This window comes from Hydra vulgaris, chromosome 02 (assembly GCF_038396675.1).
Source record: "Hydra vulgaris chromosome 02, alternate assembly HydraT2T_AEP".
NCBI lineage: Eukaryota > Metazoa > Cnidaria > Hydrozoa > Anthoathecata > Hydridae > Hydra > Hydra vulgaris.
Window position 1 is genome coordinate 30631199 of NC_088921.1, and position 22491 is coordinate 30653689.

At 30.2% G+C, this 22491-nt stretch overlaps 2 protein-coding genes and 1 long non-coding RNA gene across 3 annotated transcripts; all 3 read left to right on the forward strand.

Moving 5' to 3' along the window:
• The first annotated feature begins 1540 nt into the window (after positions 1-1540).
• On the forward strand, positions 1541-3889 carry LOC136076000 (uncharacterized). The gene is made up of 3 exons (XM_065789458.1): positions 1541-1972; positions 2078-2861; positions 2943-3889. The coding sequence occupies exons 1-3, from the start codon at positions 1541-1543 to the stop codon at positions 3887-3889; spliced, it is 2163 nt and encodes a 720-aa protein (XP_065645530.1).
• Positions 3890-10991: 7102 nt separating this feature from the next.
• LOC136076001 (uncharacterized) lies at positions 10992-12065 on the forward strand. The gene has a single exon (XM_065789459.1). It carries the CDS (start codon positions 10992-10994, stop codon positions 12063-12065), a length of 1074 nt encoding a protein of 357 aa, XP_065645531.1.
• A 2578-nt stretch (positions 12066-14643) lies between these two features.
• LOC136076879 (uncharacterized) lies at positions 14644-20516 on the forward strand. Its single transcript, XR_010636645.1, has 3 exons — positions 14644-14992; positions 19963-20031; positions 20379-20516. It is a non-coding gene; the product is annotated as an uncharacterized LOC136076879 (long non-coding RNA).
• Positions 20517-22491: the final 1975 nt, after the last annotated feature.

The window sequence follows — 22491 nt, forward strand, 5'->3', positions numbered from 1 at the left end:
GAATTCAGGTTTTTTATCTTCCCTCACAACTGCATAACCAATATAGTTATTTGATTATTTTGACTTTGAATTCGATATTAACCACCAAATATTAATAAGGCGTAAAAATTCAGCTGCGGATAAATCTTGTGGAAAATAACTTTTAATAGCAGCTGACGTTGTTTCATGAAAAACATTCAAAGCAAGAAGAACACTTTGCTTATCATTTCCTGGATGTAAAGTTTGAAATGTGAGTTTATGTGCCTTACGTAAATTAACACTAAGTTTTTCATCTTTTTCGTGAGTTTTATGGAGAAGATGCCAAGATATTTCACCAGCAGTAACTGAAAAAGGATCATAAAGTCCATCGAAATGGAAAACAGGGAATATAAATCGCTTAGAATTAAGTAAATTATTTCGAATATTTTTTAAGAGATGTGTAATTAGTGTAAATAACTGTATTATATATAAACTATTGTTGTGTTGCGACAGAAGGAACGTTGTGAGTGTGTCATTTATTACATTGTATATAACGTTTATAATGTTTATTATACCCTCGGAATATTTGCAAATGTATATAAATTGAGTAAAGATATTTACAAAGCGTGTGAGAAAAACAAATATAGAATTAATATTACAAGCTATTTCGGCAATGAGTATCGTGATAAAGTTTGCAGATTTGGTGTCGCAATACGATGGTTCGGGTGAATTTTCAGAATGGATACAGAAATTGGAACTGGTAGCAAAACTTCAAAAAGTTGACGAGTTGCATGTGGTGCTCCCCTTATTTCTCTCTGGCGGAGCGTTTGCCGTTTATCAAGGTCTTAGTGATGAAATAAAATAAGACTACAACGAAGTGAAAAATGCACTGACTACTGCCTTCTCTGCTTTTCCGCTAACAGCATACGAAGAATTCGTAAATCGCCGTCTTAAAGAGAACGAGTCTGTTGACGTATATCTCGCAGAATTAACGAGGCTGAGCAAGCTAATATCATCTCACGTAAGCGAAGAGTGGATAAGGTGCGCATTCATTATCGGGTTACCTGACGAAGCAAAAAAACAGCTGCAAACCGCATGCTCAATATCAACAATGTCGCTGTACCAGATCAATGTCGCTGTACCAATCAAAAAGTTTGGTGATTTTACGTCGTAAAGAATCATGTTTTGTTAGTTGCGTGAATCCTGTTGCCATCAGTCCAAGGCAGGTTCCTCAAGGACGCGGAAAAAAGACCATAACTTGCTACCGTTGCGGCGAGGATGGACATATCAGTCGAAATTGTAGCGAAGAAATTGACAAGAAGAGGTGCTTTGTGTGTGGAATGGACAATCACCTGGCCCTGCACTGCTATAAAAAGTGTACGAACTCAAAAAACATGGAAGGGAAGCCACCCGTTTTTGTGCTAGCGGCTTCCCACAAAATTTAAAACCGCCAACTCTTTGCGTATATGTTAATGGAAGACAAATAAAAGTATTGTTGGATACTGGATGCTCCAAATCCATTTTAAGTCGGGAAATTGTAAACGCAAAAAATGTCAAACTCGCAAGAGAAAAGGTTGTTATGATGAATGGAAACTCAATTGAAATAAAACACCAGATTGTTGTTAATCTTTCTATAAATGATACCACCATCGATTTGGAATGCCCGGTGGCAGACATTGTTCCCGAATATCAAATGCTACTTGGTATGGACGCAATACGACTGCTTGGAGGTGTCCAAGTCGGGAGAGACGGCGAAACCATAAACTTCAATGTGGAACAACTAACTATCGGTGCTACTGCTGTTTCTCAAGAAAAAACGAGTGAAGTATCCTCGTCTACTATTCTAAAGCTGATTGATAAAGACCTCGTAGCAGAATTCAAAAATGGCAGTTGGAGCGTGTTTTGGAAATGGCTGATGGAACCACGAATTTTAACTAACAAAATTCCAAACTATCATATCTCTGAGGACGTTAAAAGTGAGTACGCAATGGAAATAAGTGAATGGATAGCACAGGTATGGTTGAAACCATTTGAAAGGAGATGTAATGGCATCATTCCATTGATGGCAGTAACTCAACGAAATAAGTTAAAAATACGTCCGGTGATGGACTACTGGTAGTTGAATCAATTTGTATCCAGTCATACTGCAGATGGCGATGTTTGCAGTACCAAACTTCGCAACCGGAGAAAGTTGGGAGAAAATCTTGAGATAATCGACTTAAAGAAACCGTACCTGCAAATTCGTGTCGACGAAGCATTATGGAAATATCAAGTTGTGGAATATGAAGGGCAGCGTTACTGTCTAACAAGATTGGGTTTTGGTTTAAATGTGGCGCCCAGAATAATGACTAAAATCTTAAAAAAAGTATTATTTTTAGATAAATTTGTCGAGTCTGGGACGGATTCATTTATCGATGATATCATTGTCAATAATAACATAGTGTCAGGTTACAGAGTTCAAGAACTCTTGAAAAAATATGGCTTGGATTCTAAGTTGCCAGAAAAACTTGTCGGTGGTCGTGTGCTTGGATTGCGAGTGTACAAACAATGCAACCAAGTCCGTTGGAAACGTGACAACATACCCAAAGTTCCGGAAGAAAAAATGACACGTCGGCAAATCTTTTCTTGGTGCGGACAGCTGACCGGACATTTTCCAATAGCAAATTGGCTGCGCCCTTCGTGCAGCTATCTAAAAAGAGTTTCGAGTAGTTGTGGATGGGACTCTTTGGTGAACGAACGAGTTGTTAAATTAGTAAGCAGTTTGAATGAAAGACTTACAAAGGAAGATCCCGTTCATGGGTCATGGAACGTCAAAAACATTTCTGAAGCAACAGTGTGGTGCGATGCAAGCAGTTTAGCTGTTGGCATAGTTTTGGAAGTGGCTGGGGAAATAGTAGAAGACTGTTAGTGGCTGAGGAAACAAGATGATTCGGCTCACATTAATCTTGCAGAGTTAGAAGCCGTGATAAAAGGAATTAATCTAGCAACAAAATGGGGATTCGAATGTATTAACATAAAGTGTGATTCGGCTACTGTTGTCGGTTGGTTGAGCTCCTTAATTATCGGTGACAAACCCGTTCGAGTACACGGTCTTGGAGAACCACTTGTCCGTTGCCGGTTGTCGTTAATTGAAGACCTTGCAAAGGAGTGCAATATAAAATTAAAACTTTTCCTGGCAAAGTCAGCAGAAAACAAAGCCGATGCTCTTACGAGGGTACCACAGAACTGGCTGCATTCAAACCACTCTGCAATGACAGCAAACATTGTACCGCTTGATGTGAAGTCGTTTCATAATCTTCATCACTTTGGAGTCAATCGAACACTTTATTTGATGAAACAGACATATCCGAAGGAGAAAGTTTGCAGAAAAGACGTTGAATCAGTCATGAAAAGTTGCGAAAGATGTTTATCGGTGGATCCTGCGCCGATTAGATGGGAAGAAGGAAATCTTGAAGTTGGAAAGAGCTGGCATCGTTTGGCTGTTGACATAACCCACTACAAATCAGAGATTTATTTGTCTATTATTGACTGTGGAAAAAGGAGCAAGTTTGCAATTTGGAGAAGGCTACAGAACGAGAAAGAAACAACAGTGTGCTTCCATTTAGAAGAAATATTCCGAGAAAGAGGACCTCCGTGGCAAGTTCTACTTGACAACAGCAAGACTTTTCGCTCAAAACTCGTTGGTGAATTATGCGCAGAATGGGGAGTGTCCATCCTGTTTCGTTGCGCTTACAGGCCATATGGAAATGGAATTGTTGAACGTCATCATCGCACAATTAAGCGCATGGCAGCCAGAAGTGGCAAAGACCCGTTAAAAATGGTTTATTGGTATAACATCCCAGAAAAAATGGCGAGGAAACATCGCTCCCCTACAAAGCTATATTTTCCTACGAGTGGAAACCACACACAATTTCTGCCAAAACTAACGTGAAAGTTCTCCAAAACTACACACAATGACAAGAAGTATTTGTAAAACCACCTGACTCAAAATGCACGAGCGAATGGAACAGAGGAAGAGTCTCAGATGAAGGACGAGGAGTTTCGGTAGAAATAAATGGATTGCCGAGACACATGTCGGATGTCCGTCCTGCTCCCATTGTAGCTGACTTGTCTATTAGAGAATCGGAAGAACCCATCTCGGATAACCTAAATCTCCGAAGATCGACGCGAGTGCGGAGGTTTCCGAATAAGTATGCGGACTTTGTGATCTAGAGATCAAGGGTTAATTGTAATTAGTGTAATAACTGTATTATATATAAACTATTGTTGTGTTGCGACAGAAGGAACGTTGTGGGTGTGTCATTTATTACATTGTATATAACGTTTATAATGTTTATTATACCCTCGGGGGTATTTTCAAATGTATATATATTGAGTAAAGATATTTACAAAGCGTGTGAGAAAAACAAATATAGAATTAATATTACAAGATGAACACTATCATACATAAGGTAAATTTTTTTTTCTTCGTACACAATAAAATGATCTTCTTCAGATTTACCAGTTCCGAAGCATTTAATCAACTGTCCATATCCTGATACATTTGTCGAATGATTGTCTGCAACTATTGAACGTACATTAAACCCTGCTAATTTCAAAACAGACAAACTTTCTTTAATTTCAAGGAAAACTGTATCTCCATTTATTTTTGTTTGTGGACAAGACTTTATGACATAAGGGATAGATTTTTTTAAACTCACAACCGTAAAAACAAGGATACTTTCGAAAAAGTTACCATTTTTATCCAAACCAACATATTTACCGCTACTATACTCTTTACATTTCTGTAAATACATTTCATCTAACATTAAAATACAGTCTGGGTCTACTTTTCCTTCCTCCAAAAGTAACTTAATAGCTTTTAAGGGTTCAATTCCTCCAGCTGCTAATTTTTTTAAAACTGACAATGACGGTAAAGGTATTTTTTCTTGTAATTGAATGTATACTTGCTTTGAAGTATAGCGTTGTAATAATGAAAAACGAAGAACTTCAGATGAATATGGTTTCCTGCCTTTTCAGATGAATATGGTTTCCTGCCTTTATAATATTGGATACTATGAATTTCATCTAAAATAGTATTTTTTTTTTCTGCAACATAAATACGCATATATGATGCAAGGTTTTCTAATATGCTAATATTTTTAAGTAAACATTGGTTTTGCTTAAACCACTTTGGAAGAGGAATTTGACATCCATTGTGATGCAACTTTACATGCAAAGTAGAATCTACTTTGATAAAAGTAGATTCTACTTTGCATGTAAAGTTGCATCACAATGGATGTCAAATTCCTCTTCCAAAGTGGTTTAAGCAAAACCAACATTTACTTAAAAATATTAGCATATTAGAAAACCTTGCATCATATATGCGACTTGTATTGATTCAATACAGGGAGCATTATCAATAGATGCCACATTAAAAATACGATAATATAAAACATGGGAGTCATATTTTTGAAAAATAAAGCCAACAGGACTTGAAGATGAATTTAACATTTCTAGGTCTTTGATAGAATCTGTTTCCATAAAAATATCTGATTCATCTTGAATGCTTGTGACACATCTAGTTGGAGATTTTCTTGATGGACCTGGAATAGATAATAACAGAGAAGGTGGAATTTTTTTTATTGCATCATTTGAATAAATAATTGGTATCGGATGAAGATCATAAATAAGAGTCATTCTAACACCGTGCTTTAGAAATTTTGGATTAAAGTGTGCACTACAAACACCTGAATAGGAAACCAATTTTTTCTATTAACAAACTTAATACATTTTTTTCTTAACTCAGGTCTTTTAAGAGCATCAGGAAACGCAAAAACACTATTTTCTTTGTTATAAACTGTTGTTTCTGAAGTCAATTTTAGAGTATTCACATTTGTATTTGATGATTTACTTTTGTATCCACTGCAACAGTATATCACTGCACACTTGTTTGGCATTGTATTAAGAATTCTAGGTTTGAAAATAAAAGTAATTTTTATATTTTTGAAGCACAATAAAAATAATCATATCTCAAAAGCGACAAGCTGTTATAAATGTGTCTAATTTAAATATTGTATTTATATTGTTACTTAATTAAAATCTTATTTAAAACATCAAAATTAATAAGTTCCTCATAACTAAACTTATAATAAAATTCATATATAATCAAAAAATATTATATAAAACAAGAAAAACAAAGCCTTCTGTTTAAAGATATCGTTTATTACAGCAAATAAAACTGGCCTCCTAATTTTTTCCGTAAAAACCAACAAACCCGGCCGTGTATTTATAGTAGGCCATGGGTCCACGATAAAGAACTGTATATGAAGTTAGTTTTGAATTATATTTTGGGACAACAAAGTTGTTATTTGAAAATTTTGTTGGATATTTATGAACTATTTTGACAAAATAGGATCGAAATACTTTAGTAGATAATCCTATATTTGTATTATACATGAACATTAAAACTTGGTGTAAGTTGATTTCATATATATATTTAATGCTCTAAGTATATGCAGAAGAGGCTCACAAGTTACCGTTCTATCAGCTCCAAAAATTTTTCTGCACGCGTGCATTTGTTTATAGTACAATTTTTTTGATTTTGTATGGTTTATGGCCCATGCAATATTGTAATAAATTAAATAACAATGAATAAAAGAGAAATATAAACTTTTTAAAGAACTATTGTTTAAAAATGGTTTAGTCCTATATATCATTGCCAAACTTTTTGATATTTTATTTTCAATACTTTTTATATGAAAACTCCAACGTAAATGTTTATGTAAGATTACGCTTAGATAATTTACTCAATTTTCTCTTTTAATGTTAATGTCATTGATTATTAGATTAGGCAATTTGATAAGAATATTTTTTGATTTATTCACTTTGTGGAACAAAATAAATTTGGTTTTATCCACATTTAGAGAAAATTTATTACCTATAAACCACTCATTAACCTGTGATAATTGTTTGTTTGTTGTTTCAAATAGTGTATTAATATCTCTGTGGGAATAAAAAAAATTGGAGTCATCTGCAAAAAGAACACAATTTAATAGGTCTGTTGCTAAACCTAAATCATTAATGTACACTAGGAACAACAGTGCTCCTAAAATAGAGCCCTGGGGAACCCCACAAGTTACGGAAGACAGGAATGTTTATTTTTGTTCATACACTATAAATTATTTTGTATCGGTCAAAAAACTTTTGAACCAAAGTAAACTGTTATTTTTTACTCCATAGTGTTCAAGTTTTTTTATTAGCATATTATGATTAACGGTATTGAAAGCTTTTGACAGATCAATGAAAAGGTAAAGCAGTTACTACTGAATGCACTTGATATTTGATTGACTAGTTCAACCACTGCATGCTCCGTTAAATTTTTTTTTTTTGAAACCAAATTGTTTTGAGTATAACATATCGTTTTCTGATAAGTGATTAAAAAGCCTATTGTACTTTATTCTCTTAAGTAATTTTGAAAAACAAGGTAAAATAGATATAGGCCTATATTAAGAGATATTTGAGTCATCTCCGGACCTAAATATCGGCGTGTTTCGTGCAATTCTTACCTTTTCAGGGACAATACCTGTTTTAAATAAAAAATTAGATATGTGAAATAACGAGGGTTCTATTATATAATATACTGATTTTACAACATTAACGATAATTTTATCAAATCCAGCACTTTTGTTAGTTTTGAGGTAAAAAAAAAAAGGAGGTTCGCAATTCAATTAATTTTATATTAGGTTCGTCCATAACTTTATCGTAATTTTTTAAATAAGATTCAAATGGTGTTGAATTCATAGGAATTTTTAATGCCAAATTCGGACCAGCATTAGTAAAGAGGCTGTTTAGTTTTTCAGCAATAATTGATTTATCATAAATTGTGTTTTTATCAATTGTTATTTTTTTTGACCGAATGTTTCTCGCATAATTATTTTTTCCGATTATTTCTTTAATTACACTCTATGTTTTTTTAGTGTTTCCGGTGGCTTTACTTAATAGTTTTGCATAATAAAGCTTTTTTGAGTTTCTTTTTGTTTCTTTTTATAGGTCATTTCTTTTATAATTTTTATAGGTCATTTCGTTTTTATAAGTTTTTTTCAAGTACTTATCGTATAACTTGTTTTCATTTTGAAGATTTTTGTAACCCGTTAGACATCCATGGAGTTAAAACAGTTTTGGTTTTTACAATAATTTTTTTTTAGGAAATGCTTGATCATATTGTTTGCAGAATTGATTTAAAAATAGATCATATGCGTTGTTAACGTCATGTGCCTGCAATACCAGATTCCAATCAACGTTGTCTCTTAAAAGATTTTGAAATTGTTTTACCGAGTTTTCATTAATCTGTCGCCTGAATATAATGATTGAGAAGGAATACTGTTAAATAATATATTGTTAGTAACTAGGAATGTTGGAAAATGATCCGATGAGTCAGTTTTGATTATCCCTGTGTAAAGACAGTTATTATGATGGTTATTAGTTATTATATTATCAAGAAGTGTAGAAGAGTTGTTAGTCACTCTCGTTGGCTTGTTTATTTTCGGAATTAAATTATTTTGAAAAATTGTTTATTTACACAGAGATCGTGACGTAAATTATAACTAATTGAGTTGTGAATAATAATACATACGCATACACCAACACCAAAACCACGTGGTTTATGAACTGATGAGTAATTAATTAGTTCAAATTGGGCATTTGTTTCACCATGCTTACACCAAGTTTCCGTTATTCATCCAACAAAACTTAAGATTTTCAAAGTTTTTATTTAAACTTCGAATATTAATGTTTAAAATTGAAAAACTATTTTTATTTTTTTGAAGATATTGAGAAGACTCAATAACTGTATAGTATTGGCTTTCAGATGTTTTTTGATTTAATTTATTAGAGTCATCGACGTCACCTAGTACGACATTTTCCTCAATTTTAAAGTAAAGCATATATAAATAAACGCAAAATAGTTAATAAAATAGTTAGCAATAGTTAAAAGAAAACTAATAAACCCTAACCCTTACTTTCTTGACACGGATTCGGGATTTCTTCCGTTTTCTTAGACACCCACTCGCGTACAATTATCGTATCATATGATATTTTTGCACATTTTCCCAGCTGCCCCTCAAGTTTTATTTTTTCCTAATAAGTTCGTTTCAAAGCAAAAATCTTCGTTTATGTAGATATTTTCAACCTTTAATTTAGAAGGTTTTTTTAAAATTTTCACCTTATCTTCGTAGTCTAACAGCTTTATAATAACTGTGCATGGTGTTTTTGCATCTAGGCGTCCACTACGATGCGCTCGTTCAATTCCTACATTTTTCACCCCTAGAGTCTCCTCAAAAAGCTTAATCACTTTTATTTCACTTTCAGGCAACTTTCTTTTTCATTTTCTTTGATGCCATCAATTCTAAGGTTATTTCTTCGTCACCGATCCTCAATTTCTTAAAGCTTTTATTGCATTTATTTATTTGGCGGAACATTTATCTAGTTGTTGATTATACTTTTCTGTTTCTTTATTATATCTATGTTTTAATCTAACTTTTATAAATGTTTTTTTCAGTCTTGATTTTAAAGGAAATCTTGTTTTTCTCAAGGTTAATTTAAGTGAATATTTTATGCCGTAAAAAGTAATTTTTGGTTTTTTCATGCAACTTTGAGACATATTTTAACGCAATATTCTTTCAAGTATGTCTTTTTGGTTTATTTTGATCTGTTGTGTACTTCAATATTATTATGTACACTGTTTTGTTCGACAATATACGATAGGCAGAAGCATCAATATAACCTAAATTCCCAGATTTCAAATAGGTCTCAATAATAGCCATTTATTTAAACAAATAAGAGCCACGGCTCGTATTTTTAATATCGAATTATTACGTGACTATTATTAGGATAATAGTTTAATTTATTGTGTATATAGTTTAAACACAAATTGTGTCACAATAAATTAGACTTATATGTCCTTATTATAAAAGTTCTAATAACTTATATGTCCTAATTGTATCCTTATTATAATTATACTTAGTGTTTATACATGGTAAAGTAAACACTGATTATAGTTAAATAAGGCTTGTATTAACTATAATCAGTATTTACTTTAACATGTATAAATACTACGTATAATTAGTATTTACTTTACACTATTTATTATAACGGTTTATTATGTCTGCAAGTATGCAATTTTATTTGTTTTAATGTTTGTAATTATTTAAAGTAATGGTTTGTATTTTATAATTTATATAATACAAATAAACAAAAATTATTATTATTAATATTTACTAGCTACATAACAATTTAAAATATATATACTTTGTATATTTAATTTAATGCTCACTAAGTATTATGTATTATAAGTATTATGTTGTATTTAACCATTGTACTTATGTATGTTATTTCTGTTACATTGATGTATAGATATGTATGAAAAGCATACTTTATGCTTGTATATGTATTTGTTTGTGGTATCTGTATATAACCTTACAAAATTCTAATGTAAATACATTATCATAACAATGTAGTCAGTATTCTCTATCTTTTATTTAATTTGAGTAATTGGAAAAACCACGAAAATCGCAAAAAAGAATAACAAGATTAAAAATAACACTGCCTCTAGTTTTAATTCAAAGTTGAACCAAAAAGTGACAAATGTAGAGAGATTTCAGTGGTCCAACAGAGATATGAAAAATGCAATTGCAGCAGTTTAAAATAGTTTAATGTTGCAGCGAGAAGCTGCAGCACAATTTAGTATTCCTCGGTCAACCCTTGGTAAATATCTTAAAGGCAATTTTGTTCATGGTGTCAAACCCGGACCTAGTCTAATATTATCAATGAATTTAGAGCTAAAACTTGTTGAATATGCCGCAACAAGAGCTGAACTTGGATTTGGATTTGGAAAGAGACAATTTAAAAAATATGCATCAGATTTAGCCACAAAGCACAATTTAAAGTTTAAGCGTTCAACTCCTTCAGAAAAATGGTGGCGCTCATTTAATCAGTGACATAAAAATTTAGTTTTGCGAAAGCCTGAAGGTACTTCATCATTCCGTCATCAAAGCATGTCTATGCCAAAAGTTGCTAAATATTTCTATTCGCTGCATGAAGTTTTGAGTGACACTCGTGCCCTTTTAAAGCCTTCATTAATTTGGAACATGGATGAGTTTGGGCTACAGATGGATTTTGAACCTCCTAAAATAATTGCAAAAAGAGGTACAAAACACCTTCAATCTCGCACATCTGGAAAACGTGAAACCATAACCATTATTGTTGTTGTAAATGCTGTAGGTGGTTTAGTACATCCACATTTGATAGCAAAAGGTAAAACGGCTAGATCTCTTCATTCTTTTAATACTGCAAATGCACCATCAGGCTCAAATTGGAGTTTTAGTGAGACAGGTTGGACAAAGCAAGGAATTCCATTTCTTTGGTTCACTAATACTTTCTTGCTTAATGTAGGTAGAGATAGGCTACGAATTCTCATAGTTGATGGTCACGATTCTCATAACTTTGTTGAGTTATTGTCTGTTGCAATCGAAAATAACATTTATATTGTCGAAATGCCAGCGCATTGTTCGCATTGGCTCCAGCCTCTAGATCGCACAGTATTTGGTCCTCTTAAAACCTATTATAATCAAACATGTCATGAATTAATGAATGAATATCCTGGAGTTACTATTGACAAGTCAACTTTTTGTGGCCTTTTTAAGAAAGCCTGGGATCAAGCTCTCACAGCTGCTAATATTATTTCAGGGTTTCGATCATGTGGCATTTTTCCATACAATCCGTCTGCTGTTCCAAGCATAACTTACTTGCCTAATTCTGCCTATTCCATACAACAGCTACTTGACTCAAATGATCTGCTTGAATCAAGTCTGCATCCAATCAAAACTGACACTAAAATAACAAGATTAGAATATGCAATAGAAGAGGAAGTTGATTTTGAAGTAGAATTAATTAATAAACCTGGAAATATGTCTGAATCTAAAATAGATAATAATTTGATAAACCTTGACAATAATTCTTTGATATGTGATACCCATTTGACTCATGAGCAGTTTACAACTTTTAATTTCTGTATTCAAAATGACTACGACATCCCAGATCCCTTTTATAAATTGTATAAAGATTATTAAACTGAAACAGATTTCATGTACAAATACCATTTTAGAAATAGATGACTCTGTTCCGATGCCAAATGAATCTATAGTTACTATTCCATTTCTAAATGAAACTATTATTCAGCAAGTTCCTGTGCCAAATAAAACAACTGGACAATCTAGTTTTTTTCCAAATAAAACCACTAATGATTGTAATCAGATGCCAATTAAAGCCATTGTTCAGCCTAGTCTGACACCAATTATGTTGTGTACAAACCATTCAAATAATGATAGTGACAATGATATTTTGCCTTATCCAAAGATATATACTATCAAGTCAAAAGAAAATCGAAAAAAGGCTCAAAAATATTTTGTATTAACTTCACAAGAAGCAATGCAATCTAAAGTAAATGATGAGGAGAAAAAAAAAAGAAAGTCGCAGCAGCCGAAGAGAAAAAATTGAAAAAACAAAAAAAAAAGAAAATAAAGCACAACAAAAACAGGAGAAAGAGATACAAAAGCTATCTAAAAAAGCTAGCTCAGTTAGAATGAAAAAATTCCCAAGGGGGACATTAATAGTTTTATACAATTAGGCAATCCCAACGATTTACGTTTATGACAATTTGATTAGCGCAACACTCTCGCCACCAACAGTAGTCACGAATAGATGAATGTTATTTTCATTCACAAACATAGTTTCGACAGAATTAAATTTATTTTCTTTTAGGAAACACAATTTATAAACTGGACGATTCAAATACATGATGCACATCGTACATTTGCTGTACACACTTGTCCGTCTGTTGACGGTAAAAGTTTTTCAACAATGCCTAATTTCCATAAACCTCGAACCAAATTTGAATCTTGGATTATCACTACATCGCCTTTATTTATCATATTTTTACTTTCACTTTTATTATAACTTTTATGAAATCCGCGGAGCTCTGTTAAATATTCATTGCGCCACCTATTCCAAAAATGTTCTAAAATAGAGTTTCTATATACAACGCGCTTTTTTATGTCCATATTTACATAACTGTTTTTTCTTTATGTTATTTTCTGTTTTTTGTTTTTTCCAAATACGAGATGATTAGGAGATAACGGTTCGTCTCCCGGTTCTTCATACGAAAACGTTAACGGACGATTATTCGTTACGACTCGACTTCTGCAAGAATTGTGAGTACTTCTTCGTAAGATAATCTTGCAGTTTTCAGTACTTTTCTGAGAATTCTCTTGACAGAACGTACCATACGTTCAAAGATCCTCCCCACCACGGAGCGGCTGCAACATTGAAGTGCCATAAAATGCCTTTTGAGGATGCAAATTGTTGTGTTTCATCGGCTGAAAACAAGATCCATTATCGCTAATAATTTCGTTGCGTGCGTTAAATTTGCTAATGAGTCTTCGCAACCCTGGAATACACGCCAAAGCTGAACAATCAGGAACTAAATCTGAATGTATAAAACGTGCACTAGCACAAGAAGCTAAAAGTATCCAACACTTAAACATTTCTCCTTCAGAATATATATTTTTCACAAATAATGGTCGACAGTAATTAATTCCTGTGTACTTAAAAACATACTCATCGCTTACTCTACTTAAAAAACATCTGGATAACTATAAGTTTTGTCTTCGTACCTTCGACACAAAAAACATTTTTTAATTAATTTTTGAATTAAATTTCTAACTTTTGGAATCCAAATTCTATTCTTAATTTGTTTAGTGTTTCTTTTACACCGTTGTGCTTAACACTTTCATGACAATGTAAAATAATTAATTCAGTAAAAAGACTTTCCTTTAGAAGAAATATTGGAAACTTAATATTATAACTAGTTAGAGGATTTCCCAATCGCCTCCTAAATCTTATTATTCCTTCGCTATCAAAGAAAAATCCTAAATCATTTTTTAGTTGTATATAATTCTTAGAACAATATATATTTTGTTAGATAAATTTAATCCAAATTATTTTAGCGTTTTTTAATTCAAAAAAAGAAAGTAAAAGATTGTCTTTTCGTACTTGCGTATTTTTTAAGCAAGATGCGAATTTTAGAATATAAGCTGTTACTCGTATTAAACAGGAATACGAATTAAAATAAGTTATATCGATAAATTTTTAATCTATGAACAATTTATTAGTTATTAGTAATATTTTTGTTTCCTCTTGAGGGTTTATTAATTTATTTTTATCAAAGGAAGGTCAAATCTCTAGACTATAAAGAAATTTAGGTCTATTGAACCATAACTGATTATTAGTTAAATTTTCAATACTAGCACCTCGTGATTTAATATCCGCAGGATTACGATCTGTTTCGACGTAATCCCAAAAGGAAAAGACAAATAAATCACTAATTTTTTCAAGACGATTTTGAATAAATGTTTCATAAATTTTATTCGAATTTATTATCCTATATAAGCAAATATAAGAATCTAAAAATAATTTAATTTTAGAAATGAGAATAATTGATGAAAGTTCCTTAACTACTTTAGACATAAGTGTTGCAAGCAGTAAGCAACTTTTTAATTCTAATCGAGGTATTTACTTAGCAAGGCTATTTTAGATTTTGAAGTAACAAGAGAGGAACACTGTTCGTTCTCATTAAAAATACATCTTAAATATATAAAACACCCAAACCCAGTGAAAAATAAAACCGCGTCCCACATGGGTTCCGCGTGGGTTCCGTGTGGGATTGATGGGATTTATGTGGGACGGATTTTCCCATGTGGTATCCGTATGGAAATTTGTCACCTTAAACCCATGTGGGTAATCCCACTTGGGTTACATGTGGGAACCATATGGTATTTACACACATGGGAAATCCCACGTGGGTTTCCTGTGGGATTTGCATGGGAATTAATTTAAAAGCTGGAAACTAAAAAAAATATTTTAAATCAACATTGCATTGCGTTACGTTTATATTGTGTGAAAATATTTTATATTAATAAAGAGAATGGCAAGCAAGTATGTAAGTACCACGAATAATTTTTATCTTTCTTTATAGAAATAAGATTAAGATTTGTGCAAATAGACGTATTATTAGGATAATATAATAGTTATTTGAATATAGATCTTGAGTAAATTATTTGCAAACAATTAACTGATGCAAGTTAAATGTTGTCAAAAACCAATCTTGCATGCATGGGACACTGCAGTGTCCCATCTACCACAGTACCACAGAACCACAGAAAACTAAACCCAGAGGCTTTATTCTCAATAACACTGGAGTAACACAGTGTTATTGAGAATAAAGCCTCTGGGTTCAGTTTTCAAAGTAATATGATCTAAGTAATGTTTAAATAAAATAATATGCTTTAAAATGCATATAGTTATACATATAACTCCTGATAGTTAACTATATGTATAACAAGTAATACATATAATTTGTTATAAAAACTTATTTTTTAAGGTTATGCTTGAACAAATTAGTACCAATTAATTCAAATTCAAGATTGTACTATATTTTACTACAGTAAGAATGTTTATCATTGTTGAATGTGATTTTATTAGTAACTTAATTTTACTATCAACATATTTTGACAACACCCTTTATACTTTAAATGATGACAGCTTTACTTTTCTATTGATGTTAAATTTATTACGTTTCAATAACTCAGATTGAATTTTAACTGAATTATTGTAAGCTTTGTAGGGGTTTGTATATCAAATGTTGTTGTAAATAAAGTAAAAATAATATATATATATATATATATATATATATATATATATATATATATATATATATATATATATATATATATATATATATATAAATTTGAACAAATATATATATATATATATATATATATACATATAATATATATATATATATATATATACATACATACATACATACATACATACATACATACATACATACATACATACATACATACATACATACATACATACATATATATATATATGTATATATATATATATATATATATATATACATATATATATATATATATATATATATATATATATATATACATATATATATATATATATATATATATACATATATATATATATATATATATATATATATATATATATATATATATATATATATATATATATATATATATATATATATATATAAATATAACATTAAAACAATAAAATTGATACAAAATTTCACTTTAAAACGAATACCATTAACATTGTGATGATAATAGCATTAGGAAACTAGTATTTATGTATTATTATTGTACTATAAATAAATAGTTTTTTAATTCATTTTTTAAAATGGAGACTGACAACTAATAATTAGTGGAAATAAATACAAATTATAAAAATCATGTAAACTTCATTTATTATTACTAAATACTATATTAATGTTAGTCTACAAAGTTAAAATCAATTTAGAACATTGTTATTAGTTCTTTTGCGATTCGCACTTCCGCTTCTCTCAAATTTATAAAATAGGTGGTCAAAGCTTGCTCAATAGGTAGGTTCTCAGCATAACAATGCTTTTTTCTTACACTTTCTAAAGAGAAATATGGCAAATTGATTACTTATTTTACCTAAATCGTAGGGTCATCTATGCATAATGATGTCAGATGATGACCCGGTCTATTGAACAACTTCACGCTTTATCAAACTCAGTCAATTTTTTGCCATCTCCCATTGAAAATGATGTCAGTTTTTGTTATCGTATTATGATGGTATATCTGAATTGTTAATATAATATAAAAAATGCATATACCATCAATTTTTTTCGGGTTCAATTATACATTTATTCTCAACAGTACTAATAGTAAAAAAAAAAACATAAATTGTTCTTTCAGATAAGCAAGCTAATTTCTGAGTTTAAATTGTTTTTCCTATGATCCTCTACAGTTTTAAGCAACAAAAGCAAGAAGTTTTTAGACCACATTGTTGGTGTAAATACCTCTAAAACCTGCTCATAGCTAGCATAAATTGTTTTACTTTTTTTTTTAAATAAAATATTTTACTTTTTTTTTTTAATTCAATTTTTTAATTGACATTATTTTGGTCTCAACATCCCCTCCCCATTGTCAATTATTGTTAAACTCACACTGCCCCTCTATATACTGGTATCATTTATGGATGATCCCATAGCCTAAATACTATATATATATATATATATATATATATATATATATATATATATATATATATATATATATATTTATTTATATATATATATATATATATATATATATATATATATATATATATATATTATTTTTACTTTATTTACAAGACCATTGGAGATACAACAAACCCTTACAAAGCTTACCATAATTCAGTTAAAATTCAATCTGAGTTATTGAAACGTAATAAATTTAACATCAATAGAAAAGTAAAGCTGTCATCATTTAAAATGTAAAGAATGTTGTCAAAATATGTTGATAGTAAAATTAAGTTACTAATAAAATCAGGTTCAACAATGATAAATATTCTTACTGTAGTAAGAATTAGTACTAGTTAACAAATTTGAACAAATAAATATAAAATAGTGAAAAAACAATAAACAAATAACTTGAACTTGAACTAAATCTTGAATTTGAATTAATTGGTTTTAATTTGTTCAAGCATAACCTTAAAAAATAAGTTTATGTAATAAATTTTATGTATAACTAGTTATACATATAGTTAACTATCAGGAGTTATATGTATAACTGCATGCATTTTAAAGCATTTTTTTAAATTTATATATTACTTTAGATCGTATTACTTTGAATACTGGACCCAGAGACTTTATTTCCAATTACACTGTGGTACTCCAGATTAAAAATTTAAAAGTTTCTGTAAATATCCTGTTTTTGTTCCTCAATGTACTTTGTAAGTCCCTTAAGTTTTATGAACATTAATATATATAAAGTAAAAAGTTTTGGAGCCTAAAAAAAGTTACAGAAACCTCCCTATCTCCCCCCTATTTTAATTTTTTTTTTTAATAAAACAAAATTTGACTTTCAAACCTGCATTTCTTTGTGGGACACTGCAGTGTCCCATGCATGCATGCTTGGTTTTTGACAACATTAGAACTTGCATCAGTCAATTGTTTGCAGATAATATACTCAAGAACTATATTCAAATATCATATGAACATGTTAGAGAATGTTCATATGATATTTGAACATCACAAATTTAATAATATTGTTGTGATATGTTATATAAATAATTCCATAATAGATTATGATATGAAAATAAGATAGGATATGAAGGCAATGATCAAAGAATAAATTTACTTATAGAAATTTAGATGTTTGTTTATTAGTTTCAGAATATTATATTATGTGTGACCGCGGCCTTCTATAATAAAAGGCCTTGACATCGCACAACAAAGTTGTTAAACTGAAGGCCAATTCCTAATACTTTGTTTACATTTTCATCTTTTAACATTAGACAAAAGTTTGTGTTTGCGCTTTTTTAGTAAATCTTTAAAATGTGATTGGTTTATAAATTAGATAGCCCAACATCAAGACGATAACGTTGTAAGGTTCAAGGCGTTAATATTGTAAGGTAATAATATTGTCAAACTAACGATAATTTTTTTCAATAATTAAAATGCCTTAAAAATGCCTTTAAAATACTGTGTATCTCTTTGCAAGTCGAACTATCTCAACTACAACAAAAATATCAATTCATTCAACTACAACTACAATATCAATTACAACTACAACAAAAATATCAATACTCAACTACGACAAAAACATCAATTTATAAATTCCCGAAGAATCTAGAGGAGAGAAAAAGATGTAGTGAAGCTATCCCAAGAACTGGTTTTATTGTTACAGACTATATAGCATTATGTCAACTGCATTGGCCAAATGAAGCACCTTTTGAAAGCAAATATTGGAAGCAACGACCGTTAAACCCACCATCTGTTTTTAGAATATTCCGCCTAGTTGTTTAGCCACACCAGCAAGTAAAGTTAAAAAAACTGTAACTTCAAGCCGTTTTCGAAGCACTTTACCAGATGAGTTAAATGATTTTCTAAAAGAGGATGAACTTATATTCGACGATATTCAATCTTTGTTAAGTGATAATAACGATGTTATTGTTTTCCAGCTTAATAAAAAAAGTTTACACATACAATCAAAAATGTACAAACTTGGTGTTCCATTATTTATTTTAGTAATTTTTAATGATTATTTATTTGTAGCTAACCATAATGGCACAACTTGTAATATTTCATCTTTAGCTGTAAACAAATTAAAGTTAATAAAAACAAAATCAGCTTTATTTGAAGCAGTTAGATTTTTAAAAAATAAAGAAAGTTCGCTTCTGTCAAATATTCTATTCGAACACCTTAATGCTATGAGAAAAGTTAATGTTGGTGAAGTTTTATATACTTCAGATTTTATATGTAGAGCATATGAGTATTTTGCTATGCGACGAAGTTTATATGATTGTTTGTGTATTGACTACAAGTTGCCAAGTATATGGACTTTAACCCTGTTGAGATATATTGATAAAACTTTTTTTTTGCTTGAATCAACTTTTGTTGGTGTTTTTTATTGTTGGTGATTTTCATTGTTACCATTTTTAGCAAAAAAAATTTAAAATACAGTTATCTTTCTAATATATAGATATATACTTTGTTATGGTTCTGCTTGTTATTGATACTATTTAATATTACATAAATATTCTTAATGAAATTTGAAATACGAAAAGCATGATTGATTATCTTTTAACAATTTTTTGGTTTTCTTTTTATATTTCCGTTTTTACTAGAGATTATTATTAGAAAACATAGACTGCCATTACACCCTACCTAATATAAAAATATATCAATATAAGTAAAAGTGAAAGTTTAATCGGCCTTCAGTTTTTACGGCATTTTGCGCGATGTCAAGGCCTGTTATTATAGAAGTCTACATCATTGAAAAAGTAGGTTTTTACATTTTTGTTTTTGTTTTTTTGTTTAACTACTTATCCTTATTGATCACTTTTTTTCAGGATTCTCCTCATGGGTTCAAGCTCATTACGCATAATATGTGTTCAATTACGCATAATACGTTGGTCATTGTAAGTAATAAATTATGAAATAATTATTTGTGAAGTATTGTAGTCATTAATGACTTCAAACTGGCTAGTAATTAAAATTGCTCGACTAATAAGGTTCCTTATTAAAATTGCTCTCTTTCTCTCTCTCTCTCTCTCTCTCTCTCTCTCTCTCTCTCTCTCTCTCTCTCTCTCTTTCTCTCTCTCTCTCTCTCTCTTTCTCTCTGTCTCTCTGTCTCTCTCTCTCTCTCTCTCTCTATATATATATATATATATATATATATATATATATATATATATATATATATATATATATATATATATATATATATATATTTATATATATTTGTATTTATATTTTTTTTTTTAAGAAAATGTTTGAAGAAAGTTAGAAGATACTAAAAAACTTGGTATTATACAAGCCGAAGCGATTTAATTAATTCAATTGACAAAAAACGGCGTGTGAATCGCAAAAGAAAAAATAATATTTTTAATATTCGTTTTGGATGTATCGATTAATTGCATTTATTTTTAAATAAATTCATTTTGCAACACGTTTTTTAATTTTATAAAATTTCGTCATAATAGTTTAAGGTAAATCCCACATAGGTTATAGGTGGAAAACATCATATGTAAAAGATCAAAAATGCTACACATTTTGAATACCAAATGGGATAAAGTAGCAAATACAGATTAAGTTAAGCCTCTCTGAAAGCTTCGATGATTAATTTTAAATTATTATTTAAGTAATTTTTAAATTAAAAGCATTTTAAAAATTATCATAGAAGCATTCGGACTTTCATTTGTCTAGTATTGATTACTTTTATACCATTTGGATTAAAATATGTGGCATTTAAGATCTATAACATGTAGTATTTTCCACCTTTATCCCATGTAGGATTTACCACATAAAACCCATGTGGGATTTACCATATGAAACCCACATGGGACAAAATAATAATCCCCATATGGGTTACATATGGTAAAAACCCACGCGTATCCCATATGGGATTTACCATATGGAATCCATGTGGGATTTACCATATGAAACCCACATGGGACAAAATAATAATCCCCACATGGGTTACATGTGGAAAAAATCCACGCGTATCCCATGTGCGCTTTTTCACTGGGAAGGCTTTTAAACTAACATCACTAAAACCATAAAGTTTATATCGCGTGCAACTTGCACTCGATTTCGAAAAAAAATAACATCTTGGACACATATCGACTGTACAAAACCTAAATCTTTATAAATATCTTGCCATACTTTTAATAAATCTTTATTAATTTTACAATCCCACCCTATTTTAGATATACAAATTTGTTGAAATAAAATTTTTAAACGCACAATTACTGGGTTTATTAGTCCCAAGGGATCGAAAAAACTTGCTGTAAAACTAAGCGCGTCTCTTTTTGTTAGAAAAGGGACGGCCATCTTAAATAATTCAAAAAACAAAAAAATAAATCTAATTTTTTGTTCCATATTAAACGTAACACTGTTGTAATATTTTGATTCTGAAAATTCGTTTCATTTATTAACTTATCTAACTCGACCGAATTAGATTCAAATTTTCTTAAATTAAAACCAGCTTCACCTAGCCAGGAACGACATTTTTCATAAAACTTAAAACATTCAATTACAGAATCAGAGCAAAAACTCAAAGTTTCAACGTGAACAGAATTTAGTAATCGGCTTACAAGTATTTGATCAGAACTTTAATAACGCTCTGCATAGCTAATTAAAGTTGCTAAAAGAAGAAAAGGAGAAGAAGTGACATCAAATAAAACTCGACATAATCTATATGTTACTAATTTATGATCTTTTAAATTTTTTATATCTAAATTATTAACATTTTTATACCATAGAAATCGTATAAAATGGCGATGTTTCTCATGATATTGAAATGTTCAAAAAAGCTTGTTCAATATCTGCAATAAATATTACGCGAAAACGTATCAAAACTCCATATAGTAGAGTTGATAAAGAAGGACCTTAATTTAAACAATCATTTAGCGAGGGATCTGACTTTGTCGCACTCGCGTCAAATACATTGCGCATCTTAGTTGTAACTTTATCTTCTCTTATAACTGGTCTATGAGGTAAGTAATGAACAAGCCTGACCTTAGATTTATTTTAGATTTATTACTTAAAACTTGCTTTACCGTTCCTTGTAATAATTGTTTTTTTATAATATCATTATATGACTCAAATAATTTTGCATCATTTAAACACTTTTTCTCTAATTATTTGAATCTCTTTAAACATAAATTATAATTATCGCATAATAAAGGATGATTCTCTTTAAAGGGTAATTCTACAGTATACTTATTTTTTTCAAATATAATGCTGTTGCGAAAATGTTCGACAACTAGATTGTCACTAATATTATCTTCGCTTTTATTCTAAATAGCTGAAAACTTATATTTTAAAAATGTTTTAACATTAAATAATTCTGCTTCGACTTTTAAAACATGCAAAGA